The sequence below is a fragment of the Lissotriton vulgaris genome, chromosome 4_1, assembly GCF_964263255.1.
Source record: "Lissotriton vulgaris chromosome 4_1, aLisVul1.2, whole genome shotgun sequence".
NCBI lineage: Eukaryota > Metazoa > Chordata > Amphibia > Caudata > Salamandridae > Lissotriton > Lissotriton vulgaris.
Window position 1 is genome coordinate 1,868,995,685 of NC_141691.1, and position 24,791 is coordinate 1,869,020,475.

The window sequence follows — 24,791 nt, forward strand, 5'->3', positions numbered from 1 at the left end:
CATGAGGCACAGGGTCAAGGCTGATTTGCATACGGCCATGTCTGAACTGGGGTGGTGTGGAGTCCAAAAAAAAGATGGATTTAGGCCCAGATCTCTGTACTGGGGTGAATGTATGATATTGTTCTGCATTCTGTCCATCAATTGTTGTTTTTGCATTTGTCACCCCGAGTGGGAAGGGTATGCTCAGACGTGAGTCCTGTGCTCTCCACACCACTGGAGTCAAGCTGTCCTGGCTGAAGACGGCTGATAGCCAGAAACCGGTCCTAGGATGCTTGATTCCGGTCCAGGGAAGACATGGCTTGGCAGTTCGGGCTGGACTGTTCCCATGAGGCACAGGGTCAAGGCTGATTTGCATATGGCCATGTCTGAACTCGGGTGGTGTAGAGTGCAAAAAAACAATAGATTTAGGCCCAGATCTCTGTACTGGGGTGAATTTATGACATTGTTCTGCATTCTGTCCATCAATTGTTGTTTTTGCATATGTCACCCCGAGTGGGCCCCACTCAGACGTGAGTCCTGTGCTCTCCACACCACTGGTGTCAAGTTATCCTGGCTGAAGACGGCTGATAGCCAGAAACCGGTCCTAGGATGTTGGATTCCGGTCCAGGGAAGACATGGCTTGGCAGTTCGGGCTGGACTGTTCCCATGAGGCACAGGGTCAAGGCTGATTTGCATATGGCCATGTCTGAACTGGGGTGGTGTGGAGTGCAAAAAAACAATGGATTTAGGCCCAGATCTCTGTACTGGGGTGAATGTATGACATTGTTCTGCATTCTGTCCATCAATTTTTGTTTTTGCATTTGTCACCCGAGTGGGAAGGGTATGCTCAGACGTGAGTCCCGTGCATTCCACACCACTGGAGTCAAGCTATCCTGGCTGAGGACGGCTGATAGCCAGAAACCGGTCCTAGGATGCTTGATTCCGGTCCAGGGAAGACATGGCTTGGCAGTTCGGGCTGGACTGTTCCCATGAGGCACAGGGTCAAGGCTGATTTGCATATGGCCATGTCTGAACTCGGGTGGTGTAGAGTGCAAAAAAACGATAGATTTAGGCCCAGATCTCTGTACTGGGGTGAATGTATGACATTGTTCTGCATTCTGTCCATCAATTGTTGTTTTTGCATTTGTCACCCCGAGTGGGAAGGGTATGCTCAGACGTGAGTCCCGTGCTCTCCACACCACTGGAGTCAAGCTATCCTGGCTGAAGACCGCTGATAGCCAGAAACCGGTCCTAGGATTCTTGATTCCGGTCCAGGGAAGACATGGATTGGCAGTGCAGGCTGAACTGTTCCCATGAGGCACAGGGTCAAGGCTGAATTGCATATGGCCATGTCTGAACTGTGGTAGTGTGGAGTGCAAAAAAAGATGGATTTAGGCCCAAATCTCTGTACTGGGGTGAATGTATGACATTGTTCTGCATTCTGTCCATCAATTGTTGTTTTTGCATTTGTCACCTCGAGTGGGAAGGGTATGCTCAGACGTGAGTCCCGTGCTCTCCACACCACTGGTGTCAAGCTATCCTGGCTGTTGACGGCTGATAGCCAGAAACTGGTCCTAGGATGCTGGATTCCGGTCCAGGGAAGACATGGCTTGGCAGTTCGGGCTGGACTGTTCCCATGAGGCACAGGGTCAAGGCTGATTTGCATATGGCCATGTCTGAACTGGGGTGGTGTGGAGTGCAAAAAAAACAATGGATTTAGGCCCAGATCTTTGTACTGGGGTGAATGTATGACATTGTTCTGCATTCTGTCCATCAATTGTTGTTTTTGCATTTGTCACCCCGAGTGGGAAGGGTATGCTCAGACGTGAGTCCCGTGCACTCCACACCACTGGAGTCAAGCTATCCTGGCTGAAGACGGTTGATAGCCAGAAACCGGTCCTAGGGTGCTTGATTCCGGTCCAGGGAAGACATGGCTTGGCAGTTCGGGCTGGACTGTTCCCATGAGGCACAGGGTCAAGGCTGATTTGCATATGGCCATGTCTGAACTGGGGTGGTGTGGAGTGCAGAAAAAGGATGGATTAAGCCCAGATCTCTGTACTGGGGTGAATGTATGACATTGTTCTGCATTCTGTCCATCAATTGTTGTTTTTGCATTTGTCACCCCGAGTGGGAAGGGTATGCTCAGACGTGTGTCCCGTGCTCTCCACACCACTGGAGTCAAGCTATCCTGGCTGAGGACGGCTGATAGCCTGAAACCGATTCTAGGATGGGATGATTCCGGTCCAGGGAGGACATGGCTTGGTAGTTCGGGCTGGACTAATCCCATGAGGCACAGGGCAAGGCTGATTTGCATATGGCCATGTCTGAACTGGGGTGGTGTGGAGTGCAAAAAAACGATGAATTTAGGCCCAGATCTCTGTACTGGGGTGAATGTATGACATTGTTCTGCATTCTGTCCATCAATTGTTGTTTTTGCATTTGTCACCCCGAGTGAGAAGGGTATGCTCAGACATGAGTCCCGTGCTCTCCACACCACTGGAGTCAAGCCCTCCTGGCTGAAGACGGCTGATAGCCAGAAACCGGTCCTAGGATGCTTGATTCCGGTCCAGGGAAGACATGGCTTGGCAGTTCGGGCTGGACTATTCCCATGAAGCACAGGGCAAGGCTGATTTGCATATGGCCATGTCTGAACTTTGGGTGGTGTGGAGTGCAAAAAAACGATGGATTTAGGCCCAGATCTCTGTACTGGGGTGAATGTATGACATTGTTCTGCATTCTGTCCATCAATTGTTGTTTTTGCATTTGTCACCCCGAATGGGAAGGGTGTGCTCAGACGTGAGTCCAGAGCTTTCCACACCACTGGAGTCAAGCTATCCTGGCAGAAGACGGCTGATAGCCAGAAACCGATCCTAGGATGCTTGATTCCGGTCCAGGGAAGACATGGCTTGGCAGTTCGGGCTGGACTGTTTCCATGAGGCACAGGGTCAAGGTTGATTTGCATATGGCCATGTCTGAACTGGGGTGGTGTGGTTTGCAAAAAAACTATGGATTTAGGCCCAGATCTCTGTACTGGCGTGAATGTATGACATTGTTCTGCATTCTGTCCATCAATTGTTGTTTTTGCGCTAGTAGACTTGCAGCACTGATTGTGCCACCCACACAAACAGCCTTTCAAAGGTAACTCAGACCTGCCACTGCAGTGTCTATGTGCAGTCTAGCACTGCCATGTGTACTTGACAAGTGCACCCACTTGCCAGGCCCTAATCTTCCTTTTTCTTACATGTAAGTCACCCCTAAAGTAGGCCCAAGGTACCCTTGTGGGCAGGGTGCCGTGTATGTGATAGGTAGGACGTGCCCGGATGTGTGTGGCATGGTCTGATAGTGAAATACTGCCAATTACGTTTTTCAGTAGTACAAGGCCATCTGTCCCATAGGACAGAATAGGGAGTTAACTTGTAATATCATATAAGTATAACTGCTCATGAGAACAAGATCGGAAAAAGGAGATTGGTGTGCCTGAACTCAGAATATAAAAATACATCTTTTAGGAAAGATGACTTTTATATTGTGTGTTTGAAAATACCACTTTTAGAAAGTAGGGATTTTCTTGCTTAGCCATCCTGTTTGCCTCTGCTAGGTTTGTTTATCGACTGTCTGGTGTTGGAGTGGCAGGGGCTAGGAATGTGTATGCTATTCAGACAGCCCCTGGGGGGGGGGGGGGGTAGGGAGGTGTGTCCTGCCTTTCCAGTGTGAGTCGGGCTGGGCTGAATAGACCTGGGCTGGATTTAGAGTAGGGGAGGAGATTTTTCTCACACCTGAATGGGCCTGGTCTGTCTTGTACAATGCTGTCTCCACCTCCTGCCGGGCAGATACACCAGAGAGGACAGAACAACGTATCCAATTTCCGCCCTATCTCGCTGCTTCCGTGGCTGAGTAAGTTGTTGGAGAGAAACATCAATAAAACACTGGTGGACTACTTGGAGTCTAACAAACTTCTCCAGGTCTCCCAAACAGGATTCCGTCCTCAGCATAGCACTGAGACCGCCCTTCTGGCAGTCACAGAGGCGGCCAGAGCAATAATGGATCAAGGTGGAAAAACTGCTATCATACTGTTGGACCTCAGTGCCGCGTTCGACACTGTTAACTATGCCACCCTATTACATCGTCTGAAAGGCATGGGGGTGTCGGGCGCGGCCCTGAAGTGGCTGACCTCTTTTCTAGAGGAACGCTTCTTCCAGGTCTTTGAGGGCGAGGTGGTATCATCTAAGCATCCGCTCAGCTGTGGGGTTCCTCAGGGCTCCTCCCTGAGCCCCACACTATTTAATGTCTATATGCAGCCTCTAGAGAAGATAGTTCTCCCTTATGGTGTGCAGATTGTCACCTACGCTGACGATACCCAACTTGTGGTCTCTTTGGACCACAAGGAGGGTTCGTCCAACACCTTGGGTCCGTGTCTAGAGGCTGTTGCTGAGTGGATGCAACTCTCCCATCTCAAACTCAACGGGGAGAAGACCGAGATCATGTTACTAGGCAACCCTTCTCCTACCTTCCTGTCGGTGAACTGGCCTTCATGTCTCGGCCCCCCCTCCCCCAAAGGACCAGATAAAGAGTCTGGGAATTTGGCTGGACAGAGCACTGGACTTCTCGGTTCAAGCCACAAAAACAGCTTCCGTATGCGTAGGGCTAATGAAAATGCTCAGGAAAGTGCTCCCCCTACTTCCATTCCAGGCGAGAAGAGTCATGGTACAGGCCCTGATACTCTCTCGCCTGGATTATGGAAACGTTTTATATCTAGGGGCTCCGGCATCAGTGACAAAAAAACTCCAAGTCACTCAAAACTGTGCCGCGCGCCTACTGTTTAACATTCCTCGTTGGCAGTCAGCCAGAACAGCCCTAAAGGAGCTTCATTGGCTCCCAGTGGCTGCAAGAACATTGTTCAAGGCCATGTGCATTCTGCACAAATCCTTTCATCAAACTGGCCAGGCAGTGCTGTTTCCCCTAGTACTGCCTTATGTGCCGCCTAGAACTCTTCGCTCGGCTTCTTTGCACGTGGCAACCACGGCAAAAATCAAGAAAGCCCGCTGGGGTGGCCGTTCATTTACTTGCTCAGCATCGAAGGCATGGAATTCCCTGCCTTTATCCCTTAGACAAAATGACAATTTGATGTCATTTAGGAGAGATCTAAAAATTTACCTGTTTTCAAAAGCATACTAACTTTGCCCTGCAGTCAAGCACAGTAATCAGTCACCAGCGCTGCGAGGCTTCCGGGCAGTTATGCGCTATATAAGTGGAATTTTTCATTTCATTTAATTTCATTTCATTTGGCTGAGCACAGACACTCTCTGCCTCCAGAGAACAAAGGATTTTGTACTATAGAAATTGGGGCCCAGACCCCTGAACTTTAGATCACTTTTGTATTCCAGGAGGAACTTCTGCCAAGGAGAAGAGGTGGAAGAAACTGGAGGAGGAGTACTGCCCCTTTGCTGTGTGCTGTCTGGGGGTTGGCCTGCAGTAGATGTTTCTGCCAAGGAGAGGGACTGTGTGTGTATCCTGCTTGAGAAAGTGTCTCCAAGGGCTTGGAAGTGGAGCATGCCCCCTGTTCAAGAGGTCTCAGGGACAGCAAAAACTTCACCATCCTTCTGGGCACTGTCTTTGAGATCGCTGGTTTCTGTTGCCGCAGAAAAAAAGGGCAACCAAATCTGTCACCGAGTCCGTCGCAGGATTCCGTGGCCTGAAGGCCCCGCAGAAGGCACCACCGCTCTTTGCACTGCGTCCTTGGCCTCATCCATGCCGTCTTGATGATCGTCACCGAGCCATTGTTCGTACCACGTCCTGTAGGAACCGCATTCTGCACTGCCTCGCTTCAACTTGCCTGGACATCACCGTCGCTGCTCGACCAGAGCATCGGCCAGCTCCGTCGTCTGCACCACAACCTGCCAGCACCACATTGAGCACCGCCTCACCTTGCACCGCAAGCCTTGGCCTCACTCATGCCATCTGGATGATCGGCACAAAGTTGCTGCCCTGCACTGCTTCCATTTTTTCAACACAACTGTGATGGTTGCCTCGACCGCTCGCACCATCGTGTCAGCTGCAATGACAAAGATACTGTTTCCGAGTCTGTCTTTGCTTTAACTGACTCCGCTCTGATGCGGTCCACTGGAATTGATAGAGTCTGTAGTTTTCAGCAGCGCTGTAGCCCGGACGGAGCTTCTGACTTGGAGGAACTGTGTTATTCAGCTATTTCTACAATTGAGAGATTAACTTGCAAAGTAACTATTTTTACAGTATTGTAGGTTGGATATTTTGTCGTATTTTGGTCTTGTTGGTTTAGATAAAGTTTTTTATGGTTTTCTAAACTGGTGTGAGGTCCATTCGTAGTGTTTTGACTGTGTATGCATGCACAAATGCTATATACACTGCCACAGAGATAAGCGTGTCTGCTAATGCCAAGCTACCAGGGTGGTGACCAGGGGTTATTTTAGAAATGTATCCCCCTTACCGTGACTAGGAAGAAGGGTCCCTGCTTGGACTAAGGTGCAAACCATTACCAATTAGAGACACCCATTTCTAACACATTTGGAAAGGGTTGCAAAACTCCTTTTGCGAGTCAGAAAAGGTTTTCTAGCTCACAAAATGGATACAACAAATATAATGCTTTTGGATTCGCAAATCATTTGATTTTGTGAAGGTTAAAAAGTGTTTATTACTTGGGACTCATAGGCTTCATTACATTTGCCATGGTATTTTAATGCGGTAATACAGCACAAGAGAAAAAACAATACTTTAACAGGTGATATTTAACTGGAGCCTAATTATACGTATTGTCCCCGTCGGGGTCAGCAGCAGTGACCCTGCCCCCAAATGGGCCCTTGGGCTGGGGAATGGGAAAAATAAAATGGCAATAAATTACTTTTATTATCATTTTATTTTTCACCTTTGCTTCACTGGCAGCAGGGGGGGAATGCTCCTCCGCCCTATAGGAGGGGCCACCGCTGCAGTTTCCCAGCTAATACTTTCGCCATGTTTTACATGGCAACATCTTTGTAGGAAGGGGCACATACTGTTTGTTTTTATAAATATGTATATGCATGCTCTTATTCCTACTGACATGTGCACCCTTTACCCACCTGATTTTCTCCAGACACTTTGGTACCTGGTCAGGTTGCTGTTACCATTCCCGAAGAACCAGAAAAGAAAAAGAAAGGTCAAATTCCTGTTGCGAAAAAGAAGCCAAAAGATGAAGAACCTAAACTGGCAACATTAGAGGTAATGACGCAATCAGCATTGCAGTGGTGACATTTCACACACCCCATCCCACCCTCTCCACCATACGCCGTGCGCTGGGCCACTCGCCAGACTAACATTCGCTCTCGGTCAAGCTCATTGTCTGTACCTGCCCGACAGTACTTGTTGCTTCAGCTCATCTGGCAGTACTGTACTTATCAGAGTCATTGTGTTGAACCTTCAGTTCTTTCCCTCATTTTACTTTTGTGTGACTTCTTTTATCAATTCAATTCAATTCAATTCAATTAAAACTTTATTCAGATACAATTTTGTGTCCATAAAAGTATACAAGCAGTTAAAAACAGTTGTTAAAAAGAATCGCTAAAAAGTATTTAGTAAACAATTTCTTATACGTGGATATTAAAAATGACAGCTATATCACACGTTGTTTTATGTAAAAACTAAATCAATACGGTTTCCAATCAATAGCAGCAGAATTCATGTAAAACAAACATAGACATACACAGCAGCACACTTGTAGAATCATGAAATGCAATTTGGACCCCAATCACATCCTAACATTTTACACAGAGTCATAATTTGTGCGATATTTAACACATGCCTTTAAAAAACGAGCTATTGGGACAATACTGTACTCAGTGTCCAAAGTTTGTAGGGCAAGGAGTGTCGGACGGCAGTGACGCAAGCCCATGAATTTTAACAAAGGAATAATCCACTGCTTGCGTGGAAATTCATAATAGCAACAAAAAAAGACTACGTGCAATACTGACTGCTCTGACTGCCCATCACATGGGCAAGGAGGGAGGTTACTGGACCAATCAAAAAAAAGAAGCTGTAAGCCACGCCCAATGGCTGGCTCTGCTCCCCTTGATCGATCCACCTTTGTTCCAGATTGTCACACTGGAAGGCACTAAGTGAAAAGCCATTTTCCCATAATGGCAGCCAGAGTGATTCTAAATCTCGTATCACGCTGCTATGACATAGCAACAGTTGAAAACAAAACGTGTTACCTACTGTTGCTACGACATAAAGGCCATCTAGGCCAGTCTGACTGGGCACTCTGGGATGCCTTTCAGCAGAGAGCTGCGTGTCTGCTTTGAATGAAAGCAGAAAGCACAGCTGCAGCAGGCAGGAAGGAAGGTGGGAAAGGTGGTGGGGGTGGATTAAGGATGGCTGGTCTTTGTTCACCGTTGTATTAGGAAGGAGAGGCAATGTCACGTATGGCTCCCACATTACTCATTTGTCTATGTGTAACAGTTGAATGCAAGGACAGGTGATTTTGGGGCTGTGCATAACAAAGAATTATAGATGGGTAAAACGTGAATTACGAAGATGTTTTTCACCTCGGGGTTCTGCGTGGTATCAAATACATTGTTTATTTCATGTCACTCAAACCCCTCAGTGAAAAACATCCCAATAATTCACCGTTACCAATCTATAATTCTGTCTATTAATGAGTACAACTCATCTCATCTGAGTACTTTCCTTATGTGCTAAAATGCTGATTTCTTCTGAGTCCTGTGAGACAGCTTGCAGAAACAGCCCCATACAGCAAAATCTTCTTATTGGAAATGTGGTGGCTGAAAAAGAAGCTACCTTGGTGATGATCTGACATTTTAATTTTCTTAGGTCCCACCGTAACTCTGCCAAAACATTCTCACTTTATCTGCTAAACCACTGGGGCTGATTCACAAGTGCATTTATTTATGAGTGTGGGAAGAAACACTATGGGGTATTCTTTTACGTGCTTTTACCTTGCTTTGTGAATCTACACAAAACATTTAACTCTCTATTAATAAAATAGCAAAGAGGGAACAGTAATTTATATTTACACTATTTGTATAGGCATAAACTATGAATATTCGCATGTCATTTTTTTACCCATTTTAAATGCGTTGGTGTCAACTCCCAATGGCAATTAAAAGAGTCTGGAAAAGAGTACTACAAGAGTATTAGTTAATGTACTCCAAAATAAATTTGTGAATAGGTTCTAAAGTTTCTTATGCTGTCTGCACTTCCCCTATCGCCTGATTCACAAAGGTAAAGATGCACATTTGTGTAAGTAAAAATATTTTGGGATACTCACAAAGTACAAGTTAACAGTACGTTTACAACTGTAGAGACTTCGCAGTCGGGGTGGAGAACTCAGCACATACACATATAGGACAGACTTTCATTATTCTCATGGTCTATGACCTCTTATTGAAGGAAAGAATATTTATCAGATCTGTGGTCACAATATGTGTGAACAATGCGTATGCAAATGTCATATCCTCTTGCTTTCATTCTCTTTTTCTGCCATACAGGAATGATGGTTAAAAGAATGAGTGTCAGTGCTCTAAGCTGTGCTCAGGAGCCCGCTGCTGGTGCTATTAGCTGTCAGAGCTGAATACCAAGGCTGCTAGTTTGATGTCACCTCATGCTTCTTTAATCCACTGCCAGACATTGTCCGCTGCCTTATCTCACTCTTGCAGGTTCCTGATTTCTCTCTTTGTGACAGTTGTTCTATCTTTCTCTTCCTCCTTCTTTCCCTTTAGTATGTTTTTCCCTTTCTTGCTCTCTGACCAGGAAAAACAAGTACCAGTACCCAGTAGGGAGTGCTGGTGGGCTCCATTGTCTCAAATTGAGCTCTGCTCCTTTGACATGGTCCGCTTCATTTCGGCCATGTTTCACCAATGCGAGAGGCAAGAGATAAACATGTGCCATTTTTTCTACATTTCTTATGCCCTCCATGACCAGCTATGGTGTCAACCTCTTGGCTTGCAGGGTGGTTTTTATGATGATTCTGACCCTCAGTTAACTTCAAATTATTGTAATCAATCAGCAGTTTAATGTCTAAATGTCATTAAAGCGGGTTTCAAATGAATGTGACTCTTTCCCCTCTCTGAATGTTCCCAGACTGATCCCCCATTCTTCATGGTTACTGGGTAGTTAATGTAAGCAGAAGCTCTCATTGTGAGTGGCCCTTGAAATGCAGTACATTTTTTCCTAACCATGGAGTTACCAATTCCATAGATACCAGTAACTCTGGGGAAAACCCAGCCATAATGAGATTGACCCTGAGGGTTCCCTCAGAAATTATGAAATACCAAGGGAATTGGTAATTCCATGTCTTATTTGCCAGTAAGTCCTCATTGTGGGACAGACTTTCTGCCTGAATTTTTGGCTGCTTTGGGAACTGAAAACCACTGGTTAAAGTAATGTACTCATAATTCCGATGGGGGAATTAAGTCTGATTGACAGCAGCTTTTTGTTAGCAGAATGATCTAAGATTATATTGCTCCTAGACGCAGAATGAGCTTCAGCTCTAGAAAGGTCCAAGTTAGCTTTAAATGCCATGGTTTGAGGATACTCCGTGGGCTGCAGTATCTGCCAGTCATTTGTCCAGTTACCAGGTTTTTTCTGATAGAATACTCCGAAGTATAAGAGATGTTTCCACTGATGGGTAAACAGCACTAAGTGCCACTCCATAACATTATGCATGGATATTATATACCTTTACAGGGAGCTTCAAAAAAGTATCACTGCTTGTCTCTTACTTGTCTTGTAAATGGAAGCACAGTGTGTCTTAAGCATCCTGGCTTGAGCCAGGTTCACGTCTTAGTCATACCCACAATAAAATTTACATTTGGCTTGTGGTTCATTGCAAAGCCCTCTTTACGAAGGAAGTCAAACTAGCGTCCCATCGCCATCATTTCGAGCATGAGACCATGCTACAAGGACTCAGGGTTCTCGACAGCCCAATTGCGATACGACACCCATGCAGGTGGTCATAAAATGCTTTTTACTATTGCAGCTTGTACAGCGGCCCAGGAAAATGGCTGCTGCACAAGCCGGAATAGTAAATAGCATTTTGAAAACATTTGTGCACCGTTTACCAGGCACCATGTGCCGCCTGGCACACAGTGTATGATGTTTGGGGGGCACCACATGTGCCGGCTCCCCAGGCCATGGCGGTGGGACTGCCATGAAAAGGCTGTCCCAAACTGACATCTTAATCCCTACGGCGGTGCCTCTTCAGGCACCACCCCTATTGTAGGGATTAGGCTCCGACCACTGCCCTGACCGGGTTCTTGAGCTTGTCAGAGGCAGCAGTCTTTCCCCCTGCCCCAATTGCTCCAACCACCGGTATTGTAATCTGGCAGTCGGAACAATACCCTGGATGTTGGATGGACCACCTGTCGGTGGCGGTCTGCCCGACATCGTAATCAGGCCAAAGTGTAAGTGTCACTCTGTAAAATGTGCAGCAAGTGCACAATTAATATGTATGACAGAAACAGATGGGTGCTGGCCCAGGGATGTGGCCATCACAGTTTCAAGTGTGTCACTCATTTGTAAAAGGAATGTCAGCCTCTGTCCTCTGCCTATGCTTCCTCAAGTTTCATTAGTCATGAACTGGTCCGGGGGACTCTGCAATCCACAGAGGGGATGAATATGCTGCGTTCTGCATACTTTCCCATCAACACTCGTGCAATCTGTATGCCTCAGTATATAGAATCTCATTCATACCCCTAAACTAATGTTAGGCATTGAAGGTCAGCTCAGAACACTGGATAAAGGATTGATGACCTGCTCATGTGGGTAGGTGCCAGTCCATCCCTCGATTGTTCCTAGGGTACAGAGAATTCGCTCTGGAGGCATTTCTTTTGGTTATCTGGGCCCAAGGTTAACTTGGCCCTGCCGCTATTTCAGGTGCAATCAGAAGAGCTTTTTTAGAGGAGACTTAAAACCTGGGTTTGAAGGCAGAAGATTTGAGAATTTAAAGTGGTGTATAGTGTGCAAAGTCCTGCTCCTAATGCTGGGACACATCATGTGAGGTAGCTATGCGCTTTATAAAATATATTATCACTATATGGTTCTTTGGAGCCAATAAATACCAAAGCAGCTGGACCTCAATGGGACAACACTTACTCTGGCAGCCAGGCCCGCCTCCTGCACACTTAGGGCTAGATGTAGGTAAATCAGATTTACCGATTCATAAATACCGAATTTTACCGATTCGCTATTCATGAATCGGTAAATCTGATGTAGGTAATTATTCGGTAACAAATTCGGTATTTACCGATTCGGTAATTACCGATTCGGTATTTGCCATTGATTCCTATGGTCCTTGAAGCCCATAGGAATCAATGGTAAATACCGATTCGATAATTACCGAATCGGTAAAAATACCGAATTGCCAAGGGAGACAGGGTGTCACTTTGACACCCTGTTTCACCCCTGTTTCTGGCTTGTGTGCCATGTGACACACATACATGCCCTTAGGGCATGTCTGTGTGCCACATGGCACAGGTGTATATGCACAGATGTGCATGAACACAGGAATTAGTTATTTACCATGCAATAGTATTACATGGTAAATAACGAATTCTTAGGGGCCTGTGGCACTGTTTACTGTGCCACCTACATATTGATTTACAGAATCGGTAAATTTACCGATTCGGTATTTTACAGTTTCTGTAAATTTACCGAATCGGTAAATTTACCGATACTGTAAATCAAAGGCCCCCTACATTACAAAACCCAAATACCGGTCGGTCACGGCCGAAATCGGCCGTGACCGACCGGTATTTGGTCTCCTACATCTGGCCCTTAAAGCCCTGTCAATCTCATTAGGGCAGCAGGTTAGCCCAGCACCATGTGACTCTGGGCAATAGTTTGCTTAATCTTCCCGACGGCCCCAGCGCCTAGAGACCCTTACGGGTGATTGTGCGCTTTACAAATGTGGATTATTATTATGGATTATTATTATTATGAAATTTCCATTTTTGCACATTGCCTGTATGTGAAAATAAAATGTAAATAAGTAAGGAAGGATTTTCTTCTCTTTAGAAATAATAGATCAGTAGTTGGGATGATCTACTATACAACAGAAGCCCAATGATCCATGATATACAATGATTCATTAATTTAGAAAAGTATGTGCATTCTCTAAGGCTTTGAATTAATAAGTAGAATTTTTAGTGTCCAATGTCGTAGTACCATCTTTTGAACACCTTTTGTACCTCGCTTTTCTTGAAATGAATCCCTGTTGCTGATGATTATCTTCTTCCGTATCTTTTTCATATGATACTGTGTTGCTGATGCTGCAATATGCCAATCCATCCTTCTCTCTGTGCTATTTAATGTTGTTGAAGGAATGCCCCCTTTGCTCCCTCGCTGGATGGCTTTTTTACCAATGTTATATATTTGTACAGATAACCAGTAAGATACTTGACACAATTGGTGTAAGTGTATGGCAGCTAATTTCTCATTTGTGAGGTTCAAACACATCAAAAGGCCTTTTAAAGGTAATGCCAACATCCTTCAATGTAGTGAATGTTGCTCTACAATCTCTGTGATGATTATGACCTGTTCATTTTGAACCTGGTAAGTGCACTTACGTTATAGTTCCTTTCACACAAACGGACATGAGATCTCGATAAATAAGTCTTTATGTTTACATAGCGGCTCGCTATCAAAGTTCTCATTGGACTGTTTTATTTCCAGCATCACATTTCAAAATCAATTTAGTGGCATATGCTGAGCTGCACTTTTTTTCACAGCACTTTCCTTAATGTGTCCAATATTGATATTTCTGCTGACTACAGGGGCTTTAGGGAATCATTTATTTGTGGTCCACTTTCCTCTACTTCCCAAGAAATACTCTGCCAAAGTCTCAAATCAGCCTCAATTCAGTTCAATTCCAGTTCATTAAGTAAACAACCACTTATATGCCTGAAAATGGAAGGTTAGCTGTGTTTTGTTCTTGCAGATATATGATGGAGAACTGGAGAGCGAGTTTCAGAAATTTGAAGACTGGGTGAAAACGTTTGAGCTCTTCAGGGGAAAAGCTAATGACGAAGATCAAAGTGTCTATGATGAAAGAGTCATTGGCAAATTCAAGGTATGTAGGGCTTTCATAATGTAGCAATGTGCAAGCATTAAGTATGAGCATTCATAAAGGGTGACGCTGCCTAAGAAGTTATGGTATCCTGTACAGAGTATGCAGAACAATTCCTATCTGCACACAAAGTGTGTGCATATAGGAAGAGATAATGAAGAGGGCATGGCTGTAGCCTGATATCTCCAAGCAGTATACCCCAGCCATGGTCTCCTTAGTTCCTCTTTCTGCAGCTCATAATCCAACAAAGATAGTTATGTTGGTTCACCCCTCATGTCCATGGGAGATGCACAATCAGGGTTCTGGTTAGCAAAACTGATTGTTGTATCTGAATTGAGTTTTAGCAGAGCCGTCGATTGTTGGGCAACAAACGGGTGCCTGTCCTCCTGGCATTTACACTGGACCCTAAAAGTCTCTCTCTTTGCAATGGGCTTTAGCCTCACTGGAAAGCCACTGAGTCCAAATTGTTTGCAGGAATTTATAACAAGAAGAATTGGCATATTTCTGGATTTAGGCCTTTTGAATGGAGGACCAGATATCTGATGGGTGGTTAGCACAATTATGGTTAATTATTTACAGAGCTCATGTTCACAGATTTTCTTGACTGAAACACAGTAATTGAAAGTGGGAACACAGTTGAAGTTGGGGAAATCTGGTAAGAAAACCTAAAGGCAGGCTCAGAGGTAATACTGGTTAAGAAGACAGGCTTTCAGAAGGATTATAAAATGTTGAGATTGGATTTGGCACATAAGGAGAGGATCAGTGATTTCACCTTGTTTCAAAGGGCAGTGCAGAATTATGAGTGCGCCACTCATATTCTCTTTCCATATATTCAGGAATATGCGCAATTGAAAAGGCTTTAAAGCAGATCTTGCTGCACATAGGTGACCAGTGTAAAAATCAAAGCATTAGTGAGAAATGTTCCCTTCTTGAAAGTCTTGAAACCAGCCAGGTAGCTGCATTTTACATTACTTGAAGTCAGTTTAGGTTTTCTCCCATGTTCGCCAGATACGTTGAGTTGGCATTGTCAAGTCTAGACTGGATCAGCACATTGATGAAAGGAATGCGATATTGAGTGTCAGTAAATGGAAGGATCTTTTTCAGGATCCTCAGCTGTATAAATCAGGTACTGCCACCATTGGCCTTTTGGCTCTTATAAGACAATCTGGATCCAGTTGGAATGCCCAGTTTCACAACTACTTTATTTACATAGGCAATCAATGTAGCACTGTATGGATTATTTAAACAAAGGAATTGAAATTTGTAATTGTTACAAAGTTGAATCTCTTATACAGTCACAGTTATATTGTAAGGTGCTTTTATTTCATGCATAACATTATTTTTAAGTTGTTCCATTTATTTCAAGGGATGCTTCAGTATTTACAAAAGTCCAGAGGATTCGAGCTCAGCAGAAACTGGACAACTTAAGATACTGCAAGGACTTCCACCAAACCATGCTGTGAAAGTTATGATAAGAGTTTATATTGTTGCAGTAAGTAATGAACATTTTTCCAATTTGATTTCAGCTCTCTCGATAAGCATTGTATTAACTTGCTCATTTTGTTTTTAAAATATGTTGCTAGAAATTAGAAATGCATTGTATTTCACTTTGCGTTGGCTGGCAGTGTGGGCAACAAGATTGTGGCTTGAACTGGCCCCTATACATTAGTGAAGATCCCAAAAACTCTAGGGGAGCTAAACTGTGGCCACACCAAGGGCCCTGGACCTGAGAGGCAGCCCTTGGGGGTCAGGAACTAGATCCAGTCGAGGCCATCAGTGCTCTGGCAAGTCCAGTTGCAGGTCCAGGCAGCAGGTCAGCTGAGCGGTTGCAGGGAGCCTCTGGAGATCGTTATGTCCCTTTAGCTCAGAACCGGAAGTCAGCTGGCTGACCCTTGAAGTCACTTAAGCCTGGAATGAAGGGTGCAGGTCCAATCTTCCTTCTCAGTAGCAAGCAAGGTAGCAGGCAGGAAAGCATAATGGTAGCATGGCAGCAGAGTGGCAGACCTTCTGGCGGCAAAGCAGCACAGCAGTCCTTCTTCTGTACTAACCACAGGTCCAGAGGTGTGTTGAAGAGTTGGTGTCTGGGGTACAATATTTATACCTGGTGCCTTGAAGTGGGAGAAACTTGTACAGGATTGCCTTTGAAGTGTTCAGGTTTCCTGCCTTCCCTGCCCTGGCTCCAGACTAATAGAGAGTATGCAATACTTTTGTGTGAAGCCAGAACAGCCTATTCTGGTGTAAGTGGCAGTACCTAACTCCGCCCTCCCATCCTGCTACTGATCCACGCACACCTAAGCTCTCTGTTGTGTGTGATTGTTTAGAAGGAATACACAAAGCCCAACTGCCAACTACACCCAGTTGTGTGACTCAGTGACAGGGTGTAAACACTTATTTGCTAAGGCAGGAAAATGCCAACCTTCTAAAAATGGCATTTTCAAAATTGTAATTTAAAATCCGACTTTACCATAAAAGAGGATTTCTCATTACAATTCCGAAGACACCAAACATGAACTAGTTACCTGGCCCCATTTGGAAGTTATTGCTTATTAAATGTAGTAAGGTAACTCCAATGTTATTCGTTAGGAGAGACATGCCTTGTAGTAATGAAAAACGTATTTAAGGTTTTTCACTACCTGGACATTTGCTTACTCTTTAAAAGATGGTAACATTGGCTTGTGCCCAATTGGAATAATTAATGACCTTATAAGGTCCTACATGTACCCAGGGCCTGTAAATTAAGTGCTACTAGTGGGCCTGCAGCCCTGGTTATGCTACCCATTTAAGGACCATTGCAAACCTCTCTCAAGGCCTGCCATTGCAGCCTGTGCATGCAACTTTAAAATGCCATTTCGACTTGCCAAAATAAACCTTTTGCCAGGCCCAAACCTTCATTTTTAATACATATGTCACCCCTTGAGTAGGCGCTGGACAGCCCAGAGGGCAGCGTGCAATCTATTTAAAATATTGGACATGTACATTTAATTTCTACATGTCTTTCTAGTGAAAAAATATTGTATTCCTTTTTCACTATTGCGAGGCTTCCGTTACCATAGGATAACACATTGGAGTTACCTTATTACATTTAATAAGAGGTAATTTCCAAATGGGAACATTCCACCAGTTTATGTTTGTTGTCTTTGGAATTGTAATGAAAAATCCTCTTTTATGGTAAAGTTGGATTTTAAATTACAGTCTACCACAAACCAATTTTAACGTTCCAAGTGAATACATATTTTGTTTCTTTTCCTTTGTCCCACTCTTTGAAAAACCTGCAGATTCTAAGTGTCCCAAAATCAGAGATTAGCTTATCAAGTTGTTTCCTAACACTGGTCCAGAGTTAACATCTTGCTTGAACAGTACCAAGCTGCAAAGTGAGCTTTACATATGTAAACAATTATCTACCCATTTGCCCACTGCAAACCAATGACAAACTGATAAAGTTAGACATGTTGATTATATGTGTAAAACTTTTTTGTTTTATTTATAGGGATTCAATCTTACCCCAGCTGATCCTGATGGAAAATCTGACCCATACATAGTTCTCAGGATTGGCAAAACAGAGATCAAAGATCGTGAAAATTATATCCCTAAGCAACTAAATCCAGTTTTTGGAAGGCGAGTGAATTTAGCTGTTTTCCTATTCTTATTATGTACTTTTTGTTATAGAAGCATGAAATAGTATTGTCATGATCTCTGTCGGAAAGAAAAAAGTATGCTTTTATCATTCAATAAAGGCTGCCATAGCCAGTGGTTGTTTACCCTGCCTACTGTTAGCAATGCACATCTTTAGTACTATCAGTCACCATCGCTGTCTTTTAGCTTTCATAGACATTTCCTTCCTTCATTTAATCACTTCTTAACCAGTGTTCTTGTTCAGAAAAGGTACTTGCATTTACTCCTACTTGTATAAAGAAATATATCAGTATGCTACATATAATTCCACAATCCATTTTCTAATGTTTCAGCTTTTTGGAACTCTTTTATACTTATGTATTGGATATTTAGAGTAATAAAACATGTAAAATGTAAACAATAAGTAAGTGTGAGTACCGGTGACAGGGAGTGGCAATAGGAGAGAGGGATAAGGGACATTGTGGGAATGGGCAAGGGATATGGCAGAAGGATGGGTAGGTGACCTCAGAAGGAGTAAGGGGCAGCTAAGTGACTAGGCAGTAGGTGGAAATACTATATGACAGCTTCACGGCTAGATAGGAGGTATCTAGACGGGCAAGCAAATGCTGAGTTGAGCTTGCAGGTAAAACATGGACTAGCTATATATAGTACAGGTATGGAGAGAAGGTATTCAATGAATGGGCCATGAGAGTTCACAGGATATCCCCTGTGCATTGAAGCATTGTATGGCCTCACTAAACTAAAGAACTCTAATGACCTGTTGAAATTGATTTTACCCATTAGGATCCCAGAGGACCAGAAGCAATTTCAGTGCTACCTTTTTATTTAATAGTTCTTAAGTTTGTACTGTTACTACAATTCTTTTTTTAATGATTTACTGAATTTATGGCCTACAAATTGATATGCTGCTACAGGTATACGTGACAATCATAGATCCATGAAAATGTTAAAAAAAGATCCAGTTACCTGAAAATGTCTTTAGTTACAATACACATGTAGACCTTTGTAGGTAACATTTACTTCAGTAGAGCCACATGATTCAATGAGACTAGTGAAATGCCACAGAGGAGAAAAGGCGGAGCATTTTAGAATTGGATGTCTTAGAAGGGGTTCTTCTGCAATCCTTTTACAATAAGTGCCTTCTGTAGTTAGAGGCATGTACAAATGTTAAACCAAGCGGTTAGGATCAGTAGTGCGTACTGTCTTCTGTTCTAAACTTAGGGCAAGGAGAGCTGTTTTGATCTAAATCCAACCTTCTTTGTTCCTGAAAGCTTTTGCAAATGTATTTGTTTTCAATTAGCTTGATGTTTTTAGGCCTGACAAGTATCTAGTGACGGAACTCTAGTTTCTAGATATTTGCTGTTCATTATAAATTACCATTTTTTAAAATACTGTTTTTGAGGTTTGCTTACTCTTAGACCTGAAACCTTCAGGTTGCATTTCCCCAGATGTTTTGATTTCTCCTCCCAGGTTTGGCTGATTCTCTTGTGGTGGCCATAAGGATTAGGGCCCTTTCCCGCTGTAGGTAGAGTGGGAAAGTGCATGTGCACCCTCGATACACCCTGGTGGTATTTCCAAATGCATGTCTAGCCTGACATTGCATACTGGGGTGCGTGTTGTACCAATAGTGGGCCTAAACATGTGTCCAGCTCGCCGCTGCGGGCTGGTGGGTACACCGGCACTGATGGTGCCATTGAATATGTGTGCAGCCTGCCATTGCAACCATGGATTGCAATGTCACAGCCTCATCATGTTCCCTATCAGTGGATTCATAGTGACAGTCCATTTTCAATGATAAAGGTGGCTTTATGAGAATTTGCACAGAAATACTACTACTGAAACTGGTAAATTTCATTGCTCAAAAACTTTCTTGTGTGCCTTTGTGCTTGTGGTAGCGCAGCGTGGGCATTGAACTAAGAATAGTACCTGGGGACCAGATTGCCTCGTGCTGAGTCCTGAAGTCTTGTTGGACTCGAAGGTGTGTAGCCCCCCACATTGTGGAAACCTTGGCATGCATAAGTGTCTTGGTGGTGAGCGGATTCTCCGGTTGCAGGATACAAAGTGGCCTGATTCATTGATCATGCTGCATCTTTCGTGTGCCACATGCTGACTGCATGCTCATAGTGTGCGGGGTCCGATTCACTGGTTAGAAACCTTGGAGGTGGGGGTGTAACCAAAGTAGTGCCTCATTCTGCCTCATGAGGTATTGCTGAACTTGTGCCTCTACGTGTGTGACCTGAACTGTCTGTTGTGATCAATATCAACGTGCACCAGATGTTTCTAGGGAGGTACGGAACTGCAACTCTTTGTCTATGTGATCGTAATGGTCTTTTACAACTCATATTAGTGCAAACAAGACTTTGTGCCCAGATTGTCTGGTGTGACCAATATGACCACCGGACATTGTGACTAATTTCCAGCAACATATGGATTTTGCAACTATTTGTTGTGCATGACCAGATGGTCTGGTGCAACCCGCATCATCGCACACTAGCCATTGTGACCAGGCCACCTGGTGTCAACCCCTTTGTAATGAAAGGGTTGCCTCTTCCCTCTGAGAGACCCCCTACTTTGTTTCATTCCTCATTACTTGTTTGTTCCTTCCTGGCCCTCAGCCCGGCGAACTAACTGCCCTCTCCACACCCGGCATTCCCTGACAACACCGTGGTGCAAGGTAGACTATTCTACCTGGCACCACGGTGTTGTCATTGAAAGCCGGGTGTAGAGAGGGCAGTTGGTTGAAGCAGCACTTTTGAAACTACGGTGATTTTATTGACTTCAAATGCCATTGGTGGTGAATGGACATTTCTATGCATCATTGCAAGCCATTTCTCACACATCACAATATCTTGCATTTAATTACAATAATTGCTGGGATGAGCCTGGGCAGGACAACATATTGCATCACTTAAGAGTGCTATGGGGGCTGTAGGATTGAATCTTTCCCAAGTGTAGATATTGCTGATGTTCTTAGAACATGGTTGGGCCTTGTACTGCTAGAAATAATTCCCACTGTGATTTATGACCAGAGTACACAATTTTCATGTTATGTTGATTGTTATGTGTGTGTTGAATATAAATGTTATTTACTTACGTCACGTGTGAATCCTCTTTTGTGATGCTCCCGTTATTTATCATGAGTGTGTGCTGTGACAATGCTTTACACATGCCTCTGTGGTAAGCCTGACTGGTTAGTGCCAAGCTACCCAAGGGTGAGCGCAGATTATACAATGTGTGTAATTACCCACCCGTGACAGGAGTGGTAGGTTCTACCTGACTGGGGGATTGCCTCAGCCAACCAGAAAGTGCCAGTACCAACACTTACCCTACGGCTGATCCAAAAACAAAACTACGGAGGAGGAGGAGGACGAGGACAAAAAGGACACATGGTGATCTTACATTAGCCCGTATTTCCATGATACTTCCTGAGTAGTGGGGGAGGGGTTGTAAGTCCACGTAGGGATCCACTGGGCAGAGGCACTATTGGAAAGGGAAGTTTCACCCCTCTCCAAAGATACCTCTCCCATAGTAATCAGTGCTCAGAGCGCTGAGATATGCCCCAGAGCACTGATTCAGTGAAAGTGAAACAAGCCCTTCGGCTCGTTTTATTTTAACTTTTGTAATGTAATGACATCAGTGTGCCCTGCGCGCTGATCGTCATTACAAACAAAACAAAAAAAATAAGCTCAGGAAGCTCTTCCAAAGCAGCACCAGCTTCAGGAATAAAAGGAAACCACCAGAAGGACGTTTATAACCTTTCCCAGTCACTGGCGTAACGAACCTTGAGGGGGACTCCCTACAAAGTACGTGGAGGGGGCTGCGGGTGCCTGTGTTACGCCCCATGTTCCCAGTGTCGGACAATGGCCGCACGTTAAGGGTTAACAGCCACTTATTACGGTTGAGTTTTGACCTAAATAGGACTGCTGCCAGAACCAGGATGCAAGGCAGGCCAGGGAGCATAATTAAAGCTGCAGTTTGTCTTGATGAACAGTGATCAGAAGAACAGAGCTATTTATGGCAACATCTTTATTGTTTCTACAGTTTAGGTAATTATAGGAAAGACAGAATCTCTTTGCAGGTTTCTACACATTCTGAGACGTATTGGACTGATTCTAATTGTTTTTCACAAAAAAATATCTAACTGGTATTTGGCATGTTTAATTTTGCACTAGAGATTCCATGGGCCTCATTCATGAGGCTGTGCGTCACTTTCACGCCGCTGGTGCGTCACTTTTTGTGACGTACCAGTGGCGTAAAAAATGCGCCTTGTTGCGCCATATTTACAAAGTGACGCATCTAGGTAGATGCGTCACTTTGTAAACGCCTGCACCACATTATACCTGCGCCAGGTATAATGTATGCAAGGGGGGCGTATTGACGCAAGGAAGGGTCGTAGAAGTGACGCAGTGAAATCTATGAGATTTCACTGCGTCACTTTTAGGATGCCGTTGCGTCAAAATCTTGCGCCTGCCTCACAGCAGGCGTAAGACTGATGCAGGCCCTTTCACATGGGGCTTGCCCCATGTGAAAGGACGCATTGCTGGAGTTGCGTCACTTTTGAGACACACTCCAGCAATGTGCCACTTTTGCGCTTACAGATACATCACAAATACTGACGTATCTGTAACTCCTTGCGACATGATGCGTCATACATTAAATATGACGCATCAGGAATGTCGCAAGGAGTGCGCACTGAGAAGTGACGCATCGCTGCTTTCACGCAGCGATGCGTCATTTCTCATAAATGAGGCCCCATGTCCTTATCCTAGAACACAGCCTTTGGCCTCGTTCCTCTATACATTCATGGAACTCCTCAGTGAGGCAGGAGGTACAATATACAGAAAAACGTTGTGTTTTGTAATACACTATCTCAATGGAAATAGCCTAACAAACATTAGCACACTGAATTCACACTGATAATATTCACACTGCCACTTCTTTTGAAAATGATGACCCTTGTTTTCTATTTACTTTTCCTGAATAGATGAAGCTCCATCAAAATGTACCTCAACTCTTCGGTATCTTGGTTTTCCCTGCTAGGGCGGTCACAGTGCAAACTTCCCACTCATTTTTTAAATTCTATTTTTATTGATTTTAACAACATTGTTATTATTAATCATTCTTTCCACATTTTTATCGATAAAAGTTAAGATTTAAGTGTACAATGGCGTATCTATAGGGTCACTTGAATACATACAGCATTTAGAATTCTTCCCATGACATATGTCTCAGCAATTGTTAGGAGTTGGTGCACAGTAGAGATTAGAGTTTAACTACGACTATAGTAACTGTAAAAACAACGTATAGGGCCCAGTCCAAGGCACCCTTTAGTCTGGCTTCTGCGCTTGCACAACATTAGTGTTAGACCTGGCATCCTTGGCATGGTTTCCCCGTGCCTTTTCACCTCTTCCTCCTGTATTTTTGATGCTGTGCGGGGCTTAGTTTTTGCTGGTTTAGATGCTTTGGGCACATCACCATTGCTGATTGGTGCAAAGTGCTCCCTGTGTAAATTGTGATTCTGATTGGTTATCCATGATTGGCCTATTTGATTTACTAGTAAGCCCCTAGTAAGGTGCACTATTTGTGCCCGGGCCTGCAAATCAAATGCTACTTTTGGGCCTGCAGCTCTGGTTGTGCCACCCACAAGAGTAGCCATGTAAACCTATCTCAGGCCTTCCATTGCAGTGTCGGTGAGTGCAGTTTTAGACTGCCATGTCAACCTGGTAAGAGCACCCATATGCCAGGCCCAAACCTTCCCTTTTACGACATGTAAGTCACCCTTAAGCCACACACTAAGGTAGGCCCAGGGTATACACTTGGGCAGGGTGCAGAGTGCGTGAAAGGTAGGAAATGTACTGGTGGGTTTTACATGTCCTGATAGTAAAATAATGCCAATTTCGGTTTTCACTATTGCAAGGAGTAGCTCTCCCATAGGTTATTATTGGAGTTACCTTGTAACCTCTTACAAGTGTAACCTTCAGATGGGAAAAGCTAGAGATTTGAAGTTTGGGCTCTCTGAGCTCAGAATTTGAAGAACATAAAGTGGTTTTTAAATTGTGTATTTGAAAATGCCACTTTTATGAAGAGGGCACTTTCTTGTTTTACCATCCCGTGCCTCTGCCTGCCTGTGCACTCAATGTCTGGTTTAGACTGACAGGGGCCTGTTTGTGCATTCATTCTAGACATTCACACAAAGTGAGTTGAGGTGTGCCCTGCATATCCTGATTGCCCATCACCAGGCTGATGGGCCTTCCTATTCTAGAGTGGGGATAGGAGTTGTCACATACACCTGAATAGGGCTGTACCTGTCCTCTAACAATGCTGGCTCCACCCCCCTGGAGTGTGTCTAGAGCCAAGACACAGAAAGGCCCCCCCTGGAGTGTGTCTGAAGCCAAGACCAGGCAAGGAAGGATCTGTGCACTACAAAGACTCTCCTTTTGAAGTATGGCTACACCAAAGACCAAAAGGGGTATAAGTATTGGACCTAAAACCTCAGACTGGTGGAACACTTCTGGATCAAGAGGAAACTCTGCTAAGAAGAAGAGCTGAAGAGCTATGAGGAGGAGTAATGCCCCCTTGCTGTGTGTTGCTTTGTTGGGTTGGCCTGCAGTTTCTGCTTCTATCTTGGAGATGAAAAGGACTGGAATTTACTGGGCATCCTGCCTGAGAAGTTTCTCAAAGTGTTTGTGTGTGCTTGCCCTGTTATGAAGTCTCAGGTCCATCAAAGACTTCACCTGTGGCATCCCTGAACTCCACTGCTGGGAGCTCTGACCTGCCAAGTGGTGCAAATTCGAGGTGGTTCCTTCTGCTAAAGACTTCAAAATCAATGCTTCGTGCCCTTCCAGTGCCTCTTTTTTTCCAATGCAGCACTGCCATGCAGGAGAAAACTCCACGGGTGTTTAACTCTCTTACCTTAACTGGAAGGAATGGTCCCTACTTGGACAGGGTGCATACTACTTCCAACTACAGACCCCCCTTTCCAACAATTTGGCTAAAAAATCAAACAGCAAATCTTAATCAGAATTTAAGAAGCAGGCACTCCCAATCAGCTGTCTTCAGTGATCCAGAATTCTTATATTTGCTATTC

General features: G+C 44.4%; 1 protein-coding gene across 1 annotated transcript in view; it reads left to right on the forward strand.

The window, feature by feature from the left end:
* Positions 1 to 24,791, forward strand: part of FER1L6 (fer-1 like family member 6) — a 755,805-nt gene that overhangs the window by 593,655 nt on the left and 137,359 nt on the right. Inside the window, exons 29-32 of the mRNA XM_086966191.1 lie at positions 7,085 to 7,209; positions 13,943 to 14,074; positions 15,438 to 15,563; positions 17,559 to 17,686. Coding sequence (XP_086822317.1) covers positions 7,085 to 7,209; positions 13,943 to 14,074; positions 15,438 to 15,563; positions 17,559 to 17,686 — 511 coding nt within the window. The remainder of the gene's footprint in view (positions 1 to 7,084; positions 7,210 to 13,942; positions 14,075 to 15,437; positions 15,564 to 17,558; positions 17,687 to 24,791) is intronic.